Consider the following 25,409-nt stretch of genomic DNA (forward strand, 5'->3'; position numbering starts at 1 on the left):
AACTGAGAAAACAGTTTAAAATTGTATTAAAAATTGGAGTTATTTTCACAAACATATCCTTAAAATCAGCAATATCTTTTAATGAAAAGACACTGTAAACTGGTGCATCTCCACTGATTTCAGTGGGACCATGCAGTTTCATAAATGCTCTAAAAAGGGCAGAGGTCTACACTACACACCAACACACTACACAGGAAAAAACATTCCCATGCTTTCCTCTCCAAGGGTGAAATGCATGGTCGCATGAGAGACCTGATTAATAGATGCAGATTAGGAATGTTCTGGTACACTTAAAAATAAATAAATAAAAACCTCAATGTCTGAAAATCCAACAGTCTAGACAGACCAGTATCTCCATGTCTCAACCATCATAAACGGTACTATCTACTTCTCACTGTGTTCTTCCCTCCTCCAGTTTCAGTCTAATCCTTAATTTAACTTGTTCAAATATCTCTGACAGAGGAAGTCAAAACAATAAGGCAAATTTTAAGAAAATGTAGAAGGTGTTAATCACATCAATACACTGCCAGTCTATGTGGCAGCACATTAGAGGCTAAGCTGAATACAAATCGCCTCACTCAGACAATGTTCACACACAATAACAGCTTCCCTCCCTCAGTTATTCAAGCGCAACAGTAGATTTTGGTTTTGTCCTAGGGTCTCACTTTACACATATGCCAGGGTCTGGCATTTAAAAGAAAAAAGACAAAACCCACATCTACTGACTGCTGGTCTGTCACAACTGCCAGTGTCAGGTGCAACAGCATTTAATTTGATGGTTAAAAAAATGCATCATTTAGGTTTCACCCAAATACATGGTCTGGATTTATACATCTAAGCTTCTCACTATGGTTAAATTGGACTTTCTCAAAAAATGGAAGTATAAAACAGGTATTTAACTTACCTTGCGCCCATCGCTTGCATGGCAGTTCACATTTAAAGGAGTCAATAAAGCCATCAGTTTTTCTTCATTACCACTCCTGTAAGCCGAGAGGAGGGAATTAGGAAAAGGGGAAAAAAACACAGCTCTCTGCAAAAGATTTGTTAAGGAGCTGGACATCAAAGTATCATACATTGAAATCTGTACTCTGCCAGGGAGAATGTCAAATGGCCAAAGGATTTTTTGAACATTTCAAAACCAAGGGTAATTACAGGAAATAACATTATAATAGATGATGCAAAAACACACTTCATTTATTTCCTTAACCTCATCCTATATTTTCTTTTATCTAATTTTACAGATCCTCTGAAAGCCATTTGCTGAACTGCTTGTCCTGAATTAAATACCTTTATCTCGCATACGGACCACAACATTTGGAATAATTACATACCAATATCCTGACATTTTTCAGAAGGATAAACAGACTATAAATATGGTCTTGTGCTATGAAAAGGAAGGATGAAAGCATCCTTGGAATATAAGACTGAACTTTACACCTTTTCTATAGGCTTCCATATGTTCTCTCTGGTAAAGCCTATTTTCAAAATAAATCCCAAGATAGTAGTAAAAAAAAAAACACAACAAAAAACAACAACAAAAAAAAACCCTAAAGGATTATTTATAATATTTAATTTGTCCCTGAAAAGAACAGTTACAAAATGATAAAGAGGATTTTAGCAGCTTAAAGCAAAAATCTCAATATTAACCTTATAATCACCACGATGGGGGATTTCAATTACATAAACAGGCTTTCCTGTTTGTACCATACTGGAAAGTCCAAAGAGATTTATGCTAATTAAGTGGTTTGTTTGCATCATTTCATGGAAAAGCGATGATAAAACATCACTGTTCTGAAAATCTCTTTTCCTCTCCTCCTTCCACCCCCAAAATATGCTTTATATTCTAAACAGCACTCACCTAGCAGCTTCCAGGAGTTCGTCCTTCTTGTATTCACCTAAATGATTGCAAAATATCATGCTGTTAGCATTTGGCAGAAGACAGATTAAGAAATGCAGGAGGAAGCAAATACAGAATTAAAACAGAGGAGAGGAGAAAAAAGCCCACACCCCGCTGGGTGATGGAGCTGTGACGTTAGCCAGCTTGTGGAGGCAGCATCAGCAGTACCTTGGAGACGGGCAGCAAACTGACGCATCGTCTTGTCCAATCCTCAGATGGAAAGGCTTTCTTTGGACGACCAATGACTGTGAAATCTCACGGCCAGAAACACAGTCCCGCTGATAGCGGTGTATCAGCTGAAGACGATGTCCCCACCCCCTGCCCTATTCACTGTGTCACATTATACTTGGGAAGCATAATAAATTCTGAGACAAAAGCAAGGCAGTGCGGCTTTCTAAAAGGTACAAATTGCTGTGTTCCAAAGCCCTCGGTCTATCTCAATGGGAATATTCAACTTCACCTAGCTCTTGAGAAGAGCAACGATTAGAAAATCCCAAGCAGCCCATCATCTGCCAATTTCCAAGAAAATATGCATTTAAAATAGAAGGCACAGATGAAACTCTGTAGGAGATTTTGTTACATGACTTTGAGATAACGATATTAGAGGCAACCATTAGTAACGTTAAAACAGCATTCACATCTGAAATTCTGAATTAAAACAGACAGTCGGGAATGTTGTTGTAACACGCAGTAAAAATTATACAAATACTTTAAGGACAGCACAGTACCTGTGGAAGTGAGAGGATATTCTACTGAAACATGATGCGTAATAAAAGTTAAAAAGAACTGAAGTTCAGAATTTAGAAAAAGCAGCTTCATGAAGTCACAGAGCAAAGGGTATCGTTAGAGCCAAGAGACAGAGGGCTCAAAAAAAAATATACCATATAACACCCGTCAGAGAATTAAAGCTTTGGATCACAATGTCGTAAGGAAAGCAGGAAGGTGAGGCCATCCTGCAAAAAGACAGAAAACCTTTGTGCTGTCTGATACGTATATTTGCAACGTGACCCCATTGAAACACACATTGCAGAGAAGGGAGGCAGCCAGGCCAAGGGAAACCCCACGCCAGAGTCCAGCTACATTGCGAAGTATCCCAGGAGCAGGACTCCTCACAGTAAAAGCCCCTATGACAGCTTTGCTCGTCTGTCAACATACCATGAAAATCATATGTTAGCTTTCGGAAGATTTTTTTATGCATTTCATATTGAAAACAGGCACACAAAGAGGTGAAACGCCACCAAGATGCGTGTGAGGCCAGCTGCTCACTGCCGTTCCCCAGCACCCTCTGGGGATCCTGCAGCCCAACCCAGACATCAGCCCTATTTCTCCTTTTTATTTTTATGAAGATGCAATACTGGGCACAGTGAAGTGTTTCAAATCAGTGGTGAATGAAAAGCTCTGGCCAGCATGCGAATAGAAAAAAAAAAAGAAAAGACAGTATTACTTGTGCAACAATCTGAAGCAGCTGGATTTCCTGCAGGAGTTATTGGTCTGTATTGTATCAACACTTCAGAGACCTAATAGGATTAAAAGACCTGTTTACAGTGGTTTTGGCAGCGCATTTAGCAGCCCTAACCAGCCTTTGGAATACTACTACATTAGACATGTGTAATACCGTTCTTCCTTCCTTACCGCTCAGTAAGTTGTTACACAAAAGCCTGTTCTGCAAATACCATTATTATCGAAAGCATTACTGTCCAAAAGGAATCACAGAATCATAGAATGGCCTGGGTTGAAAAGGACCACAATGATCATCTTGTTTCAACCCCCCTGCTATGCGCACAGTTGCCAACCACCAAACCAGGCTGCCCAGAGCCTGGCCTTGAATGCCTCCAAGGCTGGAGCATCCACAGCCTCCTTGGGCAACCTGTTCCATTGCATCACCACCTTCTGAGTAAAAGACTTCTTCCTAATATCTAACCTAAACCTCCCCTGTCTTAGTTTAAAACCATTCCCCCTTGTTCTGTCACTATTAATTCATGTAAACAGTCATTCCACCTCCTGGCCATGGCTCTGGATTTCAAAATGTCCCACTGTACACTCAAGTAAATAAATCACTTTTACTAAGAAGTACTTCAAAAATAAAGTATCACAGGTAGTTGTTGAAGTTCATGGAAACTATTGTTGAAATTTGTCACAGCTCTCCCACATTGTGATATGCGTTAAAAAAACAATATATTTTAATTGGCTGTTACTCTCCAAGAGCTGTCCCATTCTGCAAAGTAATATGTAACACTGCACAGATACCACACTGGCACATTTAATAAAAAAAAAAAAGCCAAATGTATCACACAGGGTTCTCTGTTCTTCTGGAGCTCCTGGTACGTAACTGGATGTAGGAGCCCTTTGGCAACTTTCACAGACAGTAGGTGCAGAAGGAGATGATGGTGGCATCTGAGAGAAGCTAACAAATGCAATATTTATTTGCAAAGCATTTAGAAATAAACCATGTGTGCTCATGGCAAAGACAAATTTCAAATTCTGAGCTGAAGTACAAGAATGCTACCTACCAACCTCAAGCAATGCTTCTGTTCAAGAAACGCTTGACTTGAACCAAACTAATAACATCTCTTAAAGAGCTCTGTTGGGCAGGTCAGGATTTATAGATTTGCAGAAGGGCATCTTCAGAACAAAGCGTAGGTAGCAGCCTGAGCTACTTTTTCAAATCTCTTAGTAATTGCTAGCTTTGAGAGAAAAACATCCTTGCAATCACAATATCAATACAGAGGACTTTTAGCAGCAATATTTTGTACGGCACAAAGTCTCTCTGCCAAAGATGTGAAAGTTAACATTGGTTTGCCCTTGTCACTAAAAAGATGGCCAAAACCATGATCCAACAAATACAATGAGGCAAGCAATTTTCAACTGCTTGCTCTCTGACAACCCTGGGCTGGGGATGTATACACAGATAAGAGCACTGGATACAGCAGAATGGAAGACAAGCATGCACCAACAGAAAGCTTTATGAGCTCCCAAGGTATTCCTTTTGTTTGTGCTTTCTGGCTTCATGATAGCAACTGCAAGTAAAGGAGCACCTCTAGTCTTTTGCAGCTAGACTGCATGAGCTTTTCTCTGCCAGACTGCTCCTCTTGCTTCTTTAATCTTAAAGATACCATTATTCTATTTTTATGCCAATTGGTGATACATAATCATATGGTATTCCTACAGCTGGGTCCCACAGAAAATTTCAGTGCAGCAGAAACCAACTCCACTGTTAGTTACAAGTAATAATCTATTTCCAGTTTTAATTCACTAGAACCCTTTAAATTTACCATATGAGACTGAAATATCAGTCATATATGCATGCCTTGGAGACAGAAATTTTCTAGTTTCAGGAAAAACAGAATGAATCAGTCCTGAAGCATAATTTTGAAACAAGTAATCCTATTTCACTCTCTCTCCAAAGTGCTGAAATTTCATCTAACTACTGCAAGCTGAAAAAGCTGTCTGAATGGCACAGACAGTGCTTTTTACAAGGCAATTACACTAAGAAATAAGTTGAGGCTCTCTCTTTTTCTCCCTCTCCCACAACATTTCAGCTAACATAGAAACATGGTACAGAGCAGAAATGGGAGATTCCCTACTTGGGTTGCTACAAAGAACACAGAGACTGGAATGCAAACAGAGTTTAGTAAAGAAATAAATATCAGGGAAATGAACTAAAGCATACATTTCGTCTGATTCTCCAGGGCTTCTCAGATCCAGAACTGAAGAGTAAATGCACATCCACACAAGCTATGCTTTTCATTCTAAGTATTTAAACAAATAGTCAAGTCATAATTGGTATAAGAAGCTTTCAGTGCTTGTGATAGACCACTAGTTTTCTGTTTTGTTTGGTTTCTTCAACATGATTTTTCTAGGAAATTACAATGTTATTTTCAATGTCACTGCTTTTCGAAGGATCTGATCACTCCATTAAAATACTCATCAATACTGCCCTCTACAGTTAACTTTTCTTATATGTACAGTAACAATTGAGACTAAAATGTGAAGTTAAATCAGAGCAAGGCATTTTTGCCACCCCAAAAGCACAAGGTTGCGGGAGTAACCACCTAAGAGAGTAGGGGGGAAAAAAAAGAGCTATGTTGAAAGATAATCCCTTGGGAAAAGGTACTTACAATTAAGTAGTATAAGAAACACATAAGAAAGACGAACAAGATAATTTTGGATTTTAGTATTATATTCCCTTACATCTCACTTGTCAAGGGTTAGTATCTTTACATCTCTTACGTATCTGTACTCAGCTACTCCTCACAGGCAAGTCATTTGATTTTATAAGGTGACAGGCTAAAAGACAAAACAGCAACGATCTTAACTTTAAGCTTGTCAGAGAGGAAACACACCAAAGACACAAGGAGGATATTTCCAAGGAGGAAAGGTGGCGCCTTAACTTTGCCTGTGCTGGAGACCAGTGAGGAATTGTGGACATGATTACAAGTTAGCAACTTGTAAGAAAAACTTTAAAAACTGACAACCCTCACTTGACAGTGAACGCGTTTAGCAACACACCTCAAAGGGAAGTGGGAATTAGAACAAAAAATATCATTTGGCCTTGGCCACAACTCTACCAAATCACTTGGCTGGCAACATCTTACAGGGAATAGCTTTCAGACAGGTGAATGAAGCTGGACACCAAAGCATTCCTGACACAGACTTATAGAAACACAATGCCTTCTAAGGACAGGCTGGAAGCAGCATTTCAAGAACTCTGCAGCTCTGTACAGTGCAGGTTGGTAAAACCTCTACTTCTGTCTTAAGCAATGAAAAAGGTTCTTGGCAATTAAACCAAAGCATGAATATCACCTAAACATACAAGAGGAATTGCAGTTGTTAGATGCAGTCCTATCTAAGAATAAACAGCATGTTTATTCTTTGTGGGGTTTGGTCTCCAAGAAGAGTTAGATAGCATATCAAAAAGGTCTTAGGTACATCTGAAATCATAGCAGTACCATTAAGTTTATGTCTAGCACATAACAGACATCTGTTTCCCACAGAAACTCTTTCCAGAAGTGCTGTCCTATTTGTTAGAAATGTTATCTCTTCACACCTCAACAGCAGGAAGATGAAAATGTTCCTCTATCAAAGAGTTTCAAATTTTCTTGCTCTTAAATCACAGAATACAAAGATGAAGCTAAGGAAATAAAAGGAACTAAACAGAAGAATATTCCTGAATGGTAAAGGCACACTGCAGAGAAAGGACATAGCACATCATGCTGCAAGATCATAACTCACCTCTACTCCCAAAAAGCACACATGCAAAAACTCAACACCAGCCACCATGTGCTAAGCCACGTAAATATCTTAACCTATCAGCTACTAGGAAGAAAATTAAGTATGTCCCACCCAAAGCTAGGACAAATTTTAAAAACCTCTTAGCCCTCACTAAAAGAACATCCATTCAAATACCAAATGGAGAAAACATATTCCTTATTTATAGCCAGGTGCTATTTGCTACTCATTTTGGAATAACATATCACAAGATGGAAATATTAGAGTAATAATTAGTATACAAATATGCAGGAAGTCTAGTTTGAAGGACGGCATTCATTTTGTGTGCTTTTTTAAACCAACAGTGAAAGAATGAAATACTATATACAAATGAAATTTTGCAACATTTTCAGTACTTCATATCAATCTCATTGTTTAAAATATCTTGTAGGTAATATGATTACACATACGATTTCTTTAAAAAAAGCAAACAACTCATTACCATAAATGGCAATATAGCTCACTACAAAGTGCAGAAACAATAGCTCCACGGGAAAAGAAGGCGAGTAGGGAAAAGGAGATACTAACTCATTAATTAAAGACAAGAGCTTTAGTTCACCAGACTGCTGTCATTATGTTTCAGTTCTAAAGGAGAGCATTTGTTCTTCAACTGTTCATTTATGCATGAGAAGTTTCATCTCATGCAATCAATCCAAGGCTGCCTGTTCCACAGACACCTTACAGAAGATGAGCCAGCCACTGGTTACGTGCAGCTTGACGCTGCTGATAATCCATGCACACTGTATTTATATTGCACTGGAAAACTATGGACTTTGTAGTCACAAGAAGACTCATGCATCAAGCACCAAAGCAGATGTCTTCTCTTCACTGCAGGCTGGAAAGGCTGCTTGTACCTTCTGCACAATACCTCTGCAGGTTTCTGAGCAAACCTGCAGCGCGAGTTAGTTTAATTATGTTTTGCAAGAAGGAGGAATAAATGCTGCTTTCCACTCTCAGTTATTTCCAGTAATTCTCAAAAGATTTAAAGACTCTACTTACCTCAAAAAATTGAAAATTTAATTGGCAAAAGAAGTACTGCTACATTCCTCATCCATCAGAACCATTAATGATATTAAATAATATTCCCAAGGAAATACATTATGACTATCCTATTACCTAATAGATTACCACTAGCTCCTAATGCAGCCGGTTTGGACAGTGGCTTTATTTTCAAGTCACTCTGGGATACATTTCATTCAGCTTCCAAAGAAGTGATATTTTAAACGTCTTTCTGACCTAAAATGAAAGACAACCATGCAAGAGTTAATACAGGCCGTCTCTCCCATGCCCCAGGTGTGTATTTTTTCAGCATGAGCTAACTCAGCATTACTATTCCTTCTGCAGAGCATATGCCATCAGGAAGTAGTAATACTGTACCTTCCCCACCATGAGCTTAGGAATCCTGTTTATCTCTCCGTTAATTTCTAATTACCATCACACTCCTGATCTGCTCCTGGCCGCTTTGTGTAACAAGTGAATCAAACTGGGACGAAGTACTACAGATCCTAAGATCAGCAAAAGGAATTCTGAGAGGAGAAGAACACTCAGCAATCTGCATACAACTTTGGCTATGGCATTAATTGCTGAAGAAAATAGTATTTAACTACAGCAGTGATGACCCTTAATCCTCCAAGCAGAGTCTATCAGAGTAATAATTGTTATTACTATAATAGAGTAGCAGGAAGAATATGACCATCAAAATATGGCTTTTATACAAATATGAGTACAGGCTTGAATTTATTACAAAGTAATAGATTCAGGTAAAATCAGCTATTCAGTGGGGTGGTCCCAAGGCTTATTCACTGCTGGCCTGAACAGAGCTCCTAAAGCAAAGTGCACATTTGATCAAGTTCAGCTCCCTGCATAAATCCACTCAAAAATAAAAATAATAAAAATAAAGAAATACCAGCAGCGAATAGCCCTATTTTCCTGGATTTAATACCACTCCATCTTTGGTTTTTGTTATTTGTTCCACATTAAAGTACCATACTCAAAAGCAGATTTTACATGGAAATGGCAGAAAATCGGTCATTTGTCATGGGAAGCAGCTGTTTTATGGCTGACAGTGGCAGGTATGAGGATTCAAGAGGCATTCAGAAGTACTGATAAGCATCACAGTTTGTTTTTCTGCTCTCTTTACAACAGCTATATTGACAAGCCCTGTACCTACCATACTGTGCTTACTCCCAGGACAGCAGGCAGCCTCATCACCCGCTGATGTCATCTGGCTTGGCATACATAAAACACAGCCACAAAAAGAGGTAATTATTTTGGCTAATATTGCAATCAGACAAAAGGTACTGGTAATGCCATGACACCAAGTCTGCTGCTTGTGAAACTGCAGAGCTGCTTCCCTGCCCAAATTGAAAGAATTAACTGAATTCTAAATCTCTGCCAAAATATTCATAGCATTGCACAAAATAAAGTTCAAACAAACAGTAAGAACATCATTCTTAAAAGGAAAGCAAAAATGAATTGCAAAAACAAATTTGCAGAGCCCAGAAGGAGGTGGACGATTATGCTCTATGGCTAATAAATAAATGAGTTTATGTGCTGTAAGTGGCAGTGAAATAGCAGAAAATACAAGAGGTTTAATTTCAAAACAGAAAGGAATGCCTTGAAAGGAGTAAATGCTCACTTAACCAAAGAAATGAAAATATAGAACTACTGAAAGCAATTGTGTCATTCAAAAACCTACATCCTGAAGAATAGGTGACTATTTCATAATATGTTGGAATGACATTTCAAAATGTACGCTTGAAAATGCTGTAGCTTTAGTCCTCTTACCTCATTGCAGTGCAGTACTGAGTTTATGTAACTTCTATTCAAAGAACAGATATCTGGCAAAAAGGAACAGTCTCTATGAATAAGTCTCCTGGAGATTCTTTTGAGCATTCATTATTTGTAAACATTTTCAGATAGTCCTTACACATTTCATTAGGAGTCCCTCTCAGCATCCAAAAAGCTTCAACGCATTGCTTTTACTCCTGTACAGAGTAAAATTCCATGCCTGCCTTTCCTGGACACCAGAGGACAATGCCGTCCCCTCTGGAGGATGAATTTCTCCTTTTCCAGCTTCCCTTGGCTCACTCACTCACCCAAGATTGGAACCTCACAGTCTTAGCTCTGCTTTTGAAAGATGCTTCATCTGTGTACAACAGACATTTCATTGATAGAGACTACTAGCTGCAATTTATGATACTCTATCCACGTGGATACCTGGGGAAATATTAGTTCAGCTGGCAATTACTACAGGTTAGGAACATTAAAGAGCCTGAAGGGAAGATAAAACAAGTTATCCTAAAAAAAGGTAAACCACAAGGCTCAAAGGAGGCAGGCAACTCTCCCTGTGGCTTGAATGATTTATTCCTAATATCTTCAATTCATGCAGGGAGCTGTTACTACATTAGCCACAGCAATGCCAAGGATGCCATTAGTCTGAATTACAAACTGCAAAGGGAAAAATATTCATTATGAACCCGAACCACAGAACTGTGATATGATGGAGAAGACACAAGGCACCCAGAATGATTGACATTCATGTTGTCTGCCCTGTGGGAGGGACAACACCAGGGCAGAGAATTCTACTGTATAGGTCTCCACTCCATTATTCATTTTAATCCCAACAGGACAGCGTGTCAGGAACCCTTCTACATCACGTTTCTTTATTAGTCTTCACATACTTTGCAAACTTATATTGAAGAACTACCTTCTTTTTCCTTATTGAACTTTCATCATCAACAGCTCAGCTTACTGAAAGAACCCTATGCCATGAACTCTTGATTTAATAGAGAAGTGCAATATTCATAATATGCTTTAATGATTTCTGATGAATATTCAAGTTTAGATGACAAAGCAAAGTGTTTTGCGCATCCTGCTACTTTGATGCCAAGCTTTTTGTCTTTTCTTCACAGCACCATTTCAGTCTCCTTGTAAATCAGGGTAGAGTGACGAGGACAGGGAGATGTCTGTAAGCCAAATATCACTGCTGACACCGGGACTAATAGCTATAAAACGGCTATGATTATCTTTGGGTTAGAAATTATTAGGTTCATAGTCGCCACAGGACTGATTTCTGAGCTGAGTTCTCAGAAATTTTATCCTCAGTACCTGTATGCTACAGCACAATTAATTTATTAAATGGATTGTATGTTGTAAACTGCTAACTATACAGGTCTCAGACTTAATACTAAAAAAGATTCCTTGGAGTTCAGCTTCCTCTGCTTCAATTTCAGGAATCATCCTCTGTTTCCTTGGTTTTTATAGATCTAATGCTCAAATACACAAGAAACAGTTTACTCTGCTCTGGCAGTGCAAAAGGGATCTGAACATCAGATGTGATGAACATTTATGCTAACGATGTAGCAACAGAACATTAAAATGAGTGAATTAAAGGCTATTCACCACACTTCTCCTTGCTCACACCATTTATTTTCAGTCCTTCAAGTTTAACTTAGCTCTTTTCCTCTGTACTTTTCCCATTTACTTTGTATCTATTACTCAGAATCTGAATAGATTACAAAATACTTATTCTGAGTCGCAGAAACTGTATGGCTAGAGTACTGAAGTACACTTAAGTTTAGGCATGCATGCGAGCATCCCAACTGACCTTCATTTCTTATGTGTAATGGGCTTGGTTGAACTGGAGCTATGAAGAAGGATGATTACATTTCTCTACTGCAAAACAACATCCTTGTCTCTTTGGCTCAAGATTGCGCTAGAATGAATTCTGGCCTGCTGCCACACTTCGCTGCAGATACATACTTATTTCAATAAATGTCAGATAATCATTGCTTTCAAGGAAGAGGGTAGCATCTGCCTATAATATCTCTAGACCTCTCTTTGCATTACTACGTCACCTTTTCCTGAACGCAGGAATCAACACTGCACACTGCTCTGTGAATCTAACTCATGCTCTAGCTCAGCTCGTTGCCCATTTTGTCTCTTCAGCAACCACAAAGCAGCATGAAGCCCAAGCACAACACATGTCTGCAGCCACAAAACTGCTCTACCTGCTGCCATTATCACAGCCAATCTTCCTTCTTAGCATACTCAACATGTGCCTTGAATAACAGTGAAGTAGAACAATAATGAAGTTATCAGCCTATCTAATGCACTTAACCCTCTGTAGGAACAATAAGCAACAATGAGTACTAGGGAAGACACAGCCTAAGATGCTTGGTTATTTGAAAACAGAGCTGATGCTGTCTGCTCTGCCTCTTATTCCTGCTGTATCTTGCATCAAAGCGCAGATCCTACACCTTAACACTCACGGACTTCTACTCTAGATCTGCTTCATCCCACCTCTACAAAGGTTTGGAGCTATCCACAGGCTACGACAGACAAAACCACAGAACTGAGCATATGCTACCAGGACAACTTCAATTGTGGCACTGCTGACCATGTTTATGCCTAACTTTCAGTTTTCAGGTATTCCTGCAACTTTCTTGCTACTTATTCCCTTATGTGCTCTTCTAAGACTTTGACCTCGGTTTAACTAAATCAAAGCTACAGGCAAATTCTTAATTGTGTCCTTTCCCAGCAGCAGTATGCATTTGCCAGAGTTGAAGGAAGGAGTGGTATTGGACAAGCGCTACTAAATCCTGCCATTGACCAAGTGTCATTTGCAACAATTGATATTTTTCTTCATGACTGATGAAACCAATAAACAGCAAGAGTGTCTCACAGTCTATCAAGGGACAAGCTGATGTCAGCTAAGCTGATGTCAGGAGAGAAACGCAAAGTAAATGCATCTAAAACTCTGGCTGAGTCTACACAAAACAAGAAACAGTAACTTCAAGTCAATTGCTTCCTTCATTTCAGCTGAACATCTCTCATATAACAATTCATTACAAATCATCCATGTTAACTGTTTTATTGCTCAAAGCAGTTCACTACAGGTTATTTACAAAGAACGACTTATTTTGAATAGATATTTAACAAACTCATGACCAGATAAAGCATTCAAATTTAACTTGCTTTAAAAACTTGAGCAGTTATTATATATACTTAAAGCTTGTTGGTATATACTTTCATGGTTTCCTCAGTTTACCTCCATTTCCATGCATGGTATCATATTGTGCTGCTACGGACAACACTCTCAGACAAAGGGATTGGATTTTGGGTGGTGCTGTGTGGGGCCAGGAGCTGGACGCTGTGCATCCCCTTATAGCAAATGTAATCAGAGAATTTTAGAGGGAGCTAAAGCTAAAACCATTGAGGTTGTAGCAATCAGAAGTTTAGTTTTAGCTTCCTCAAAAAACATTAGTGGACCTCAACAATAGGTCCAGTTATCAGTATCATCAACTCACGACAACCCCAGCTCCCTAGGCATGAATGACCGGCTAAGTTCTCTAGGTTGTATGAAATAAGCATGTGAGAAACACAGAAGGAAATGAGGGTCTTCCCTTTGAAAGGCTAATGTTTAATGCAACTTTAATCACTTTATAGAAAGGCCTCTCATCTTCAAGAATGAGAAATACATGCCCTGGGTTAAGCCTTTTCATGTTTTTCAGAGTTTCTTACCTTGCAATTAGCAGAAGAAAACTGTACAAGCTTTCCCACTATTCCAAGCATTGATTTCATTTTACTGCTCCATTTAGGAACAGCATTAACCTGTGTAACTAGCCATTAAGATGGGACTATCCCGCAAGAGACAAAAGGTACAATTACAGTGTCCACCAACAAGAAACCACTGGGCAACACTTCGGAAGGGCACACAACAGAGTACTTACTACCCCACTGAATGCAAACTCTGCAGTGGTGCTTGAACTCTCAGCAGAGCAAACTCTGCAGATGAAAACACTGCACTGATCCCCAGATAAACAATTAGATTCCAAAGGTCATGGCAATCTGGAGATCTTGAGAATCAGATAAAACAATCAACTCCCTCTTCAAAAAGAAAGGAAAAAGATTCAATGAACTATAAATCAGTGAGCCCCACTTCCATTGTGTCAAAAGGTACAGAGCAAATAACTCTGGAAGTTATTTTAGACATGTGAAGGACAAGGCGGCGATCAGGAGTTGTCAGCATGGAATTATGAGCAGCAAATCATGCCTGACACAACTGATAACCTTTTACAATACAATGAATGGCTTCCAGGCTGACAGGGGAGTACTGGGCATTGTGAATTCTGACTTCAGTAAGGCTTCTGACACCTTCTCCAAGAACATCCTCACAAACTGATTAAGCGAAGGCTAGATAAGGAGATAGCGTGTAGGGCTGAAAATTGGATGAACTGCTCAGCTCAAAGAGCTGTGACCAGCAGCATGAAATCCAAGTGCATGCCAGTCATTATGGGATAACCCCAGGAGTCAATATTACAATCGATGTGATTTAATATCTTCATTTGTGACCTAAGCAACATGGCAAAGGGCAAATTAATAGGTGACAGAAGATTGGGAGGAGTCACTGATAAAACACACGGTAGCATTACCATTCAGATCCTGGGTCCAAAAAACAATTCTCTTTCAGCAGTTAGTAATCTTGATGGTACCTGAACTTCAGAGGAAAACTTGCTTCTCAGCTCAGGACAGTTTTTGGTACATTGCAAATATCTCTGTTTCCAGCAATGTGGTTCTCTTAATGCACCAGAAAATGCCACAGGCCATTCTCTGCATGCCTTCTGCATCATAGCATACACACACTATGAACTGCCTTATTATAGAGACATTTCAAGATTCTTCCCCTATTAACCTTAAAGACCAAGCCAGCCATGGAAAAGTCAAAATAAAAGATGGGAGACTATGCACTTCCTAGTGATCTCCCATAGAGAATGAGGCGGTAGAAGAACATTTTAAAAACATATCAATAAGAGTTTAAAGGATTATATTGACTTGATGCAAGGATCCAGAAATTACTAGCTAAATCACTAACTTTGCTCTGAAGTCTCTGAAAAACATTAAAGAGATCTATTGGGGTAGGAAGGGTGCCAGGAAATAAAATCTCTAGTAAGTAGTTTGACAGCACAACATTTTCCTTATCCATTATATGTGATGCTTAATGTCCTCAGTTTTATTTATACTTGTTCTATAAGAAAAAGTAGATGCTTTCCTTAAGGTAGAAAGCATTACATTAGAGGTATTTGTTTTGACAAATATTAGCTGTAACTATTGTTGCTATGGCAAGGGAAATCTAAGTGTATTTTAAAAACACTCACCTGACTCTGGTTGGCATTGTAAAGAAAAATGCAATAGAACTAAAACTCATGCCAGTCAACTTACTGAAAATGATAGCTGTTCTCAGTGCACAATAACACATTACTATTATGTTTTGAATTTATATAATCTTCAAGGAGCTGAAAGATCACTCTACTTATAACAGTGTTTTGGCTTTAACTATATGTAAAGCTCTCAGGAAAACATTATCAGTTACCAATAGTGGAAATATTGGAATTTCCTAGATTAGTATACATTCCTTTAAAGGAGAGGTACAACTTGAGAAAACAGTGCCATTACTCATGTTCAGCAGCAATTCTTTACAGGGCTCAAATAAATTATTTAGGCAATCTTTCAAGCCAAACTTCTGCACCGGCAAAATATTTTCCATGATAAATTACAATGTGAAATAGAAAATCCAATATCTTTATTTAAAAAATGCTTCCAAAAAAAACATATGGGATGGAAAACTGTGAAATGACTGTGCGGACACTAAGGTCAGGGAAGAAAAGACAAGTATAGTAGCTCTGGGTGCAGGACATTCCTTGCAGACTATGGAGAGGCCCATGGCAAACAGGCTGTTGCCATCCAGAAGCAGATGATCTGGCAGGAATTGCAGGCCAGGGGAATAGCAGAGAATAGATTGGATTAACCACCCCAAACTGAGTCTATTAAGTCTTTCTACCACCAAGCATTTTAATTTCATTTTCTCCCTCTGTCCCACTGAGGACAGGCAGCAAGCGTGGTTGCTGAGAGCCTGGCAGCCAACCCCACTGCACAGTCTCTCTTGAAAGAAGCGACTGAGACTTGCAAGTCCCCACACCTGACTCACAAGCCTTGGTCAATCTTTGAGATGTTCAAGAAACCCTGTCAATAAATATCACCATACCATGGCTTACATGTAAAGAATGCTGAGTGCACTGGAACAAGTACTCCACCTAAAAAGGAGCAAGTCCAATTCTTCAGCTTAAGTATCTCAAGAGTTAGCTATCTATTAAAACTCCACTAAACAAAGGCAAGATGGATGCTTGAAACAACTGGCCATACAAAAAAAATGCACACATCCACGGTTCTACAAAAAGGCTCAAGTGCAGGGTCTGTAAATTTCCACTGAAAAATACTGTTCTTCTTTGATGAAAAACACAGCTCCCTTTGTCTGGCAGGAATAGAAATAGCATCATAGAAAATTGGTTTCTGATACCTGTTAAGAAGGTATGAAAGATAATAGCATAATATACACGCATTCATTCTTTATGGTTTGCTGTTACATTTAATTCTGGTTCTCTCGAGAGTTGCAACATAATTGACTATGATTTATCAACACATTTCCAAAGCACCAAGTGTTTTGCTTAGATGTTACAGCTTGCCAGATACAAGTAAACTTTCCACTAATAATAGGGTAACAATTCAAAATTCTATTCCTTGGTGTAAGGCTGACAACAGACTAACTATTATGCTGAAATTAGCAACTGTTCAACACCACCAATGAAGTAAAACATTTAACTATATAGTTCTTTTAAGCCTAAGAACAGTCCCATTTCACTGCAGAAAAGAATTATAAAAGGTGATTAAATGTTACTAGATTAGGTACGAATCACAAAGAAAACCTTAATGTAAAAATAATAATCTGAAGCACATTAGAAACAAACAGGTCTGTGAAACATGCAAGGATGAATCTTTTTTGGCAGAACTTCTCTTTCATATATTAAAGTAGTAACAATAGAAGAAAAACCACAGCTGACACATTTTCAATATAATCATACCTTTCAAAATTGTTAGTAAAACAATTAGAGATTTAAGCCTTAGTAAAATTAATTTTGACTGTATGATAGATTAAGCTTCCTCATCAGTTTGGCACTGGATGAACAGTATGTGGGGAATAAAAGAAAGAGTCTACTACCTAGAAGAACAAACTATAGTCATAAAATCAGAACTGTCAAACTAAGAAAAAAAGATAACGTTCATTTCTACAAAAGGCAAAAGGATACTGATCTTCATCTCCCTTGATTTGTGTACAGTAAAAGAAAAAAAAAAATCAAAGTAGGACGATTTCTAAGGCTGGTTTTAATGTCCTTGAAATATCAGAGGTTGCTGTCAACGCCACCACAGAGAACAACACATCCAAAAGGACAGACGGCACATCAGTGACTGCAGAAGGCTGTGGGAGAAAGCCTGTGAGGAAAGACCTGGTGCTAGCGTCTGCACCGAAAGCTGCAGAACTGCAAGGCGCCATTTCTGCAGAGAGAACCAACACCGACATCTTGGAACAAGGAAGTAAATTGGACAGAGCAATCAAGGAGAGCTGACTCAGAGATTCAGGAGGCTTCAAGGGTAAGTTGAGTATTTACATATCTGAGCTCAACAGTTCCATAAATATCCATCAGGGATATAGTTTTCCCAAAGTTAGGAAAAGTGATTGCATTTAAGACATAATAGATACTGCTCAGAAGTATGACTTCAATTTTCAAACGGAAAATCCTACCTGCATTTCTTGGTCCACAGGGGCAATAAAAGTAGAAAATGCAAAGCAGATCTCTCTGCTCATTAACAAAGTGAGAAATACTGCTTTGACCTGTCTCCTTTTTTTCACCACCACATACTGCACTTCTCCTAAAGTAACTAGGAGAAAAAATACTTTAAACAAGTAACTTTTACTCTTTTTAAAAAAGGGTTTCTCTGCTCACAAGATGCAGACAACAGCCACTGCCCAAAGAAGTTACCTGCAGTACACAGAGCAGAAGAGCCCCAGTGAGGCCTTCATCTCAATGGTCCACGCTTTACCCCACGATGGTGAACACTGTAGCATCAGTTCAGTAATCAATCTTGAAATCTCTTAAAAACTTAAATATTCTACAAATTTCTTTTCTTACTCAAGGACACTGAACAGTAACAAAACACACCAAGCTTTCTGTACTCCTAGAAAATGTCAAATTATTCTACAGACTAATACACTGTACCAATTATAGAGCTTTTTAATATCTTTAATTAAGTTTGTAAAACGTTCTGAAAAAGTTCCAAGGTAAATGCAGTCTAATTATCATACCTCAATAAAGCATACATATTTACAAACTCCTTGGAGTTGGACATTTTCACAAGAGTTGTTGACCACATTAATTCAAATGTTAGCTAATTTTAGGTGACAAGACAAAAAAATCAAAGCTACAATGAAAAGGCAATAATAAGGAGGTCTCTTCACAGCAGAAGTTATCTAAGTAATGAAAAGCCTAATTCAGGACTCAAATAAAAGCTATAATCACTGCATGAAAATGATAGCAAGCTGACAAAATAAGTACTGGTGAATGGACACCTATCTCAAAAGAAAAAAAACACCGTTTTCATGAAAGCACTCAGAAACCCAACACAAACACAATGCAGTCATCGTCATCTGCAGTACTTACCATCATGAAAAAGGAGCTGTGCAATGACAGCTATATTTGCTGCATGGCTTACTATTCATAACTCTACTACTTATCTTTACTGAATTTTTAATCTTAATAAATAGAAAGGCTATAAACATTGGTTTACTAATCCAAACAAGATTACCACTGAAAACAGCAGCAATTTCATTTCATTTCTATGCTATACTTATGAATCACTATATAAAAGCCTTCAGATAGCTGATCATCAGAAGGGGAAAAATATAAACTGAAAAAAAATCAAGAACAGTCATCAAGTTAACTTTAAAGTCCTTAAATTAATGACTATCAAACCTGCTCTGGAATTTTTCTGATCAATAAAGGAATTTCAGTCATACAGAAGAATGCTATCACTAAGCTCTTAAAAACTTTACTGCAAAGTCTTGAGGCTCTCACTTAGTTCAGTCTTGAGTTCCTTAGTCTCTTAAACCAGAGACAATTATCCAGCTTGGGCATTTGCAATATCAGAGGTCAGAAAGTACTGTCATATGATTAAAACTGCATTAAGCTACCAAAGCTCAACAGAAAATGAGGAAAAACATTTTTTGTTGGTGAAGAGAAACACCCCACCTCCTGAACCTTCTTGAAAAAATGCATAGTGCAACAGTAGCATTCTTGCAATTTCAGCTGCATGCCTCTAGTTGCTTACACTACTAGATGATACACAGCAACACCTCACCCACACAAGCCTATTTTCAAACATTAACGTATGCATATAGAAGGCAAAAAAAGTATTATAATTGCGACTTTTTTTTGTTGTTGTTGTAGACCTGCAGCTCTACTCAACAGATTGTTGAGAACTAAGACCTTAAATTAACTATCCAAGAATGGCACAGAATATGAACAGAGAAAACAGGTGATTTGGAAGACCAGCCAGATTGCAAATCAAATGCAAGTAAGACTTTTCATAATGATTAACTAAAAGTGTATCAGAATCTCAGAAATAAATTTGTCCCCCTGGCATACAAATAAAAAACCAGGCTTGTCAAACTCATGCCTCAAAACCAACATAAAAAAATTTGCAAAAATTGCCTAAATTCTTTCATGTTTACTGTCCACCCACAGTAGCAAGAAGATACTCAGAATGGAGATACCCACTTTCATTGCCACACCTCTCTTGTGATGCACACACTTAAAATTAGGTATTGCTAGGGCCCCCAAGAGCACATCAACATTAAAGAAAACTTCACAGAGGTATGAAAGGAGGTTGAGAGGACAGAAAAGTTTTAGCAATTGTTTTTCTATCACCAGAGCAATCCAATGATTAATGGAAATCAGTGCCTCGTGAAAAACTGGATGCTGTCAGACCATGTTGAGAAATATCTTTCACTGAAAAACAACTTCTAGGCACAAAACCGAATCAAGACTGAAAGCACAAGCAGGTCTCCAGTCTCCACAGGCTAGCAAAAGCCTTGAGACAGACACCAATATTCAGACATGTTTGTTCCATCTTAAACTAAGTTTCCCATATTCTTCAGCCATAAATCAAATTACTGTAACAACAGAATAAATTAAACTGAAATGCTTGGCTACTAAACAAGTTTTTAGTTTTTTCCTAGAATTTTTCTAGTCCTACCCATTCATCATATTCTATGAAATTCAAGTTTGCACATCAGATATTCATCAGAGGATCTGCTTGCTTTCCAACAGTAAATTCTGAAATGAGGCAAACACTAGATGGGTAGTTTTCCTTCTTCCTTACCTCAGCCTCCTGGGAGGATATACAATTTGGTTTGTTTGCGTTCCAGCACATCCAAGTTACGTTAAGCTTTAAATGCCTGCATTTTCCCCTTGAAAAGATCAGAAAAGCATAAGCTTATGAAACTAAAACCTGGAAGTTCTGAATCTTAGTAGTCATTTGTTACAGTATTTGTGATAACTTAAGTGAATTTCTCCTACTGAATCTTTTAAATACTTTATTTCATGACGTAACATTCCAGAAATACACACTATTTGCAACATTTTTTTAGGTAGCCTCGTGCAATACATTGCTGAGAAATTTAATTATATTAGTCACCACTGAAGTGTCTACTTGATTAGTTTGTGTCAGATTGCCTTCCCTCAATCACTCCTCCTCAACAGATGGGTTGGACACCAGGTTGGGGTCACAATGTGGAAGATGTGCTCCTATCAGTGGTGTTAGATGGACCCACACATATTGGCCCTGGTCTGGCAGCCCAAGCCACTCAAAGTGATGCTTTAGGTTACATGATGTTAAATGTAAGCTTCTTACATCTTCTCAGTCATCTCTGGAACGTTCGGTAGAGCACAAAGAACATACCCATGGTCACATGAAATGTAAACAGCAACCGTGCCTCTCATTCACAGATCACCTCATTAAATAAATCCTATGAACTCAATTTCCATTATATATTCTTTCATTTATAAAAATTCCCTGCACCCTGAAATTGATCTCAAAAAGACCTATCAAGGTGGGTGGTCTAAAAGCTGGGAAGAATGTGAAAGCAAAACAAGCTGCATCCAAGAAATATGACTCTACAGAATCCTAATCGTACATTGAGCTTGTAGTAATTCTGGTAGCTGCTAGGAAACTCTACATTATTTAACACTTGCAATTTAAAATCTAACTTCCATTGTAATTCTGTTTGATTCCTTTAGGCTGAAATTCTAATTGCATATCTCAATCTAAGTTTTAAAATCACACAAGAAGAATAGCACCTTTCTCTTGTAGACAAAGAATGCCTGTGCTATCTACAAAACACACATACTGCTCTATGCTTTAAAAAAAATACAGAACTTCTTTGAGAAGAAACTAACATCTAGATATTTCTGATTAGAGACTCAAAGCATGACAGAACACCTGGATCCTGCAAAGTCAGAAGAAATGGCCAGCATAGTCAGCTTGAAAAATCCAGCCCTATCTGTCTAAAATGGAGGTTTCTGAAAACCGCTGTTTGGATTAGACTGGCCAGGGGAAGAAAAAAAAAAAAAAGGGATAAAAGAGCCATTCAAATTATAGTCAAGAATAAAGAAGAATGTTGAAGTCTGAAGTAAATGATCATACTGGCTAGGGTACATTTACATTAAAACTCATTACCCTCTATTCCCATGCACATTTTGTTTGCATATACATGCGTTCTGCTATGATCATACCACTTCTCTTCCCATAGGATCCCTGACTTGCTCTCTGCAGAGGATAGCCAGCGTTCAGCATATCAATGAGGACTGCACAACAAACTAAATCTTACTGCTGGACACCTGCTTTATTTACTGCACAAACATAAAGGCATCTAAGAACTGTTAGAAGCAGCAAATGCCACAGCAGAGTCCAGCACACATCCCATTCCATTTACAACCCAGCATCCTAGAGTGAAATGGCGTATCAGAGATGGATATATATGCTGTATTTCAATCCCTGCAAGGAGAACAACAGCATCAGCAAAAGGGCAGAATAAAACCTGGAGCGCTGAAGGTTCAAATTGCTGCAAATAAACCCACAGGAGACTGTCAGAGACTTAAGTATAAACTGTCTGATATAAGCTAGTTATATTAACTTTAGAATTTCTCTAACAGTTTTCAAAGAAAAAAGTCACAATGAGTAGGTGAAAACATTTTAAAGTAAGTTTGAAAAGAAATTATTTTAGACATTTAATGCCTCATAAGAAAAGGGAAGTAAAAGGCTCTTTCTCCTTTCGATACTTCGCCCTATAATCACTCGATCTTTTGTATTAACAAAAATATAACTCAGGAGCCCAAAGGCCTTTAAATTTAAGAGCTTTTTTTGTTAACTATTTCTCAAACTCATCCTTGAATTTGTTTCTACCATCTGTAGTAAAATGAAAAAAAATGATTCTGATCAAGCCAGGTGCCCTGCCCAAACATATCTCTGAGCACAGCCCGGTGCCTGGCCAACCACGCAGAGCAGGAGCATCTTATCACTGGGGTTTCTGAGCTTGACAAAGCCTCTTACCAGCGGACTGCCACTGACTATAGCATTATAGCAGGTATTATATCAAACCTATGCCTCTTACTCAGATTATTCCAATAGGACCTTTCAAGCCACAGCCACTAGCTAAGTAAGACATTTTAAAAGAAGCAAGTCCACTAAAACCAAATAATTCCTAAATTTGCATTGTTTTCCAAACTCAAACAGCTCTTGGGAAAGCAAAGAAGCTCATGGCATACAAGAAGGAGGCTGCTTAGTTGTGGCTCTCCAATCTCAGTTGTAGCTCTGCCGTCTTCTGTGCAGCATTATTTTAGTATCTGCACATTTATTAAAGATTCTTAAAGGTGTTATTTTGCCAGTTCAAGATCAGAAGAATGAAAATGACACTGGTAGATGAGGGGAGAGAAGAGAAAGGGAGGCAAGCTGGACAGAGAAGCTGAGGAGATCACAGACTCTGCATAAGGAATTTATATGACAACGGGATTAGAAGACAGGAGAAAGAAACAAAAATCATGTGGACCAGTCAGCAATGCTGACACAACAGCATGTAGGACCCTCCCTTACACTTCCAAAGTAAATATTTAGCTGCTTTAACCGTACGTGCAACCTTTTTCTTCCCATCTTGCACCATTCCCTGTTGCTTTCTACTTCTACAGCAAATGAAGCAGGAGTCGGATAACCTTCTGCTTTACTGTGCAAGTTTGATTCCTCCTCAGAGCAAAGCCTTCCTTACAATTTCTGCTGAATGAGGCAGTGGGGAATAGTCAGCAGTCTTATAAGCAAAGTCTATATCCTAATAAGTGAATGAAAAGGTAAAATCAGATGTCTTTCACAATTCCTAGTCAGAATATTTTCCTTACACAACATTAATATTCTTTCAGATTCATCCATCTAGCTTGGAACAAAAGTCTCAAATATTTTACACACACAGACTCGCAAGGTTTTGGTTATGAGTGTTCAGCTCTTTCAAAATTTTAGCACAGCCTCACTTGAGAAGAAAACAGCACAAACACCATACTGCTGTTGAAGTTACAGCATAAAAAATGAGAGCAACCGCAGCTTTTGTTTGTAGGAATAATCCAGCTAGCTAATGAAAAAAAAAAATAGGAAAGTTTCATGCTAGATTAAAGTAATCAAAGACAGCACAAAAAGAAAATGCATTGAAATAGCTGGAATTGCAGTACGGCTATCGTACTCAGAACAGAAGCAAACCAAAGTTCTATCACACCACTACCTTCTCCCACTCACTAGAGTAGTACTCCACCTTGGTTTACTGTCCCATGCAGAATGGTATGCAGTGTGAAAAGGCCACTTTGGTACAATCACCCATGTATTGTGGGAAAAATGTAGTTAAGGCCAAAACTGTACATGGCTGCCATAAGTTTTTGCCATAAGTTGCTGCAGAAATTCACAGCATTGACTACAGTAAAAAAAAAAAAAAAAAACTCAAAATGAACAAAATGTAACTTAAACTGAACAAATAAAATTATACAATCAACATTTACTCTTTTTTCTTCTTCAAAGGATAAGATTGGTCATTGCTCAAGGCAAAGAAACAAAGACGAGTGCTCTGATGCACTACAGAAATAGAAATGCTTCTTACACATTTCCGCAATCATTTTCCCTAGGGCACAGAAAATACATTTGAGGCTTTTATTTACAAGTTAGAGAAATCTTATTTGTTATTCTGTCCATTTGATACAGATTTTAGGAAAAAAAGTTTATTTTGAGTTTCATATTAAGTTTTACTGGGTATTACAGATTACGTAAATTAGTGTACATCAGATTTCTGAAAGCTTTCAGACCATCCAAAAGCCTATGCAAAGAGCAGGGTTGAGAACAGAGCACTGAAAGACTGTACTGAGGTGCTTTGTGAACACTTTAAAAGAATTAATTTTCCAAAGGAACAAGTTAGAGTTTGACTCCACTGGAAGACCACTTATTTAAATGGTGTTACATGAACATCATGGTTAAAAAGAAAGTTGAAACACTGAAAAACCTAGAAAAGGAGATGGTGTAAATCAAAGCTATGCTTTTCATCAAAGCACCGATCCTGAATCACACAATGCCTCAGATCTGATCACCTACAGGCTCTACAGACTTTCAACTTCTTACCTAAATCAAGAACGCAAAAAGAACAAGTTGCCTGGTCCAAGCAGATGGCCACATTCCAAAGAAGTCATTTCAAGACACACAACTTAACTGAAACACAAAATGAGGATGATAGTGCTTACTTCTAAAAAAGGGAACAAAGAGATAGAAAGGAGAGGCTGTCATTATTCAAAAACTAAATTCTCAAATATATCATCCAGAGATACAGTCACATTAGGAATAAATCCAAGCATATTAAGGCATGGAAACAGAAAATTTAGGCAGCAGAACGTATACAATGGCTCACATAAATCCTTGAACAAAGTCCTTCAACACAAAATTAGAGAAATTACACAGTCATGGAATGAGAAGAGAAGTACTTCCAAGGGCTAGATGCTTCAAAGCATGATTAAAAGCTAGAGTTACTTGTTTGCACTATGACAAAAAAAAAAAAAAAAAAAAAAAAAAAAAAAAAAAACACTTGAACTGCTGTTAAGTAATCTACAATGTGGAAGGAAACACTTAAATGAATGAATTACCAGATAAAACTAAAGAAATTAGAAAGACTTAAGACAAATTCGGGGAATGAGCCCGAATATATAGTATAGAACAAATGAGTATCAGGAAATAAAGCCAATAAACACTACATGCATAATATAATCAGGAATTATAC

General features: G+C 38.1%; 1 protein-coding gene across 2 annotated transcripts in view; it reads right to left on the bottom strand.

Moving 5' to 3' along the window:
- TNKS (tankyrase) overlaps positions 1 to 25,409 on the bottom strand; it is a gene marked incomplete at both ends in the record, with an annotated part of 101,791 nt that overhangs the window by 46,582 nt on the left and 29,800 nt on the right. For both annotated transcript variants that reach the window (XM_079534994.1, XM_079534993.1), the window contains 2 exons: positions 905 to 980; positions 1,859 to 1,895. In XM_079534994.1, coding sequence (XP_079391120.1) covers positions 905 to 980; positions 1,859 to 1,895 — 113 coding nt within the window. The remainder of the gene's footprint in view (positions 1 to 904; positions 981 to 1,858; positions 1,896 to 25,409) is intronic.

Source organism: Tetrao urogallus (assembly GCF_951394365.1).
Source record: "Tetrao urogallus genome assembly, chromosome: 4".
NCBI lineage: Eukaryota > Metazoa > Chordata > Aves > Galliformes > Phasianidae > Tetrao > Tetrao urogallus.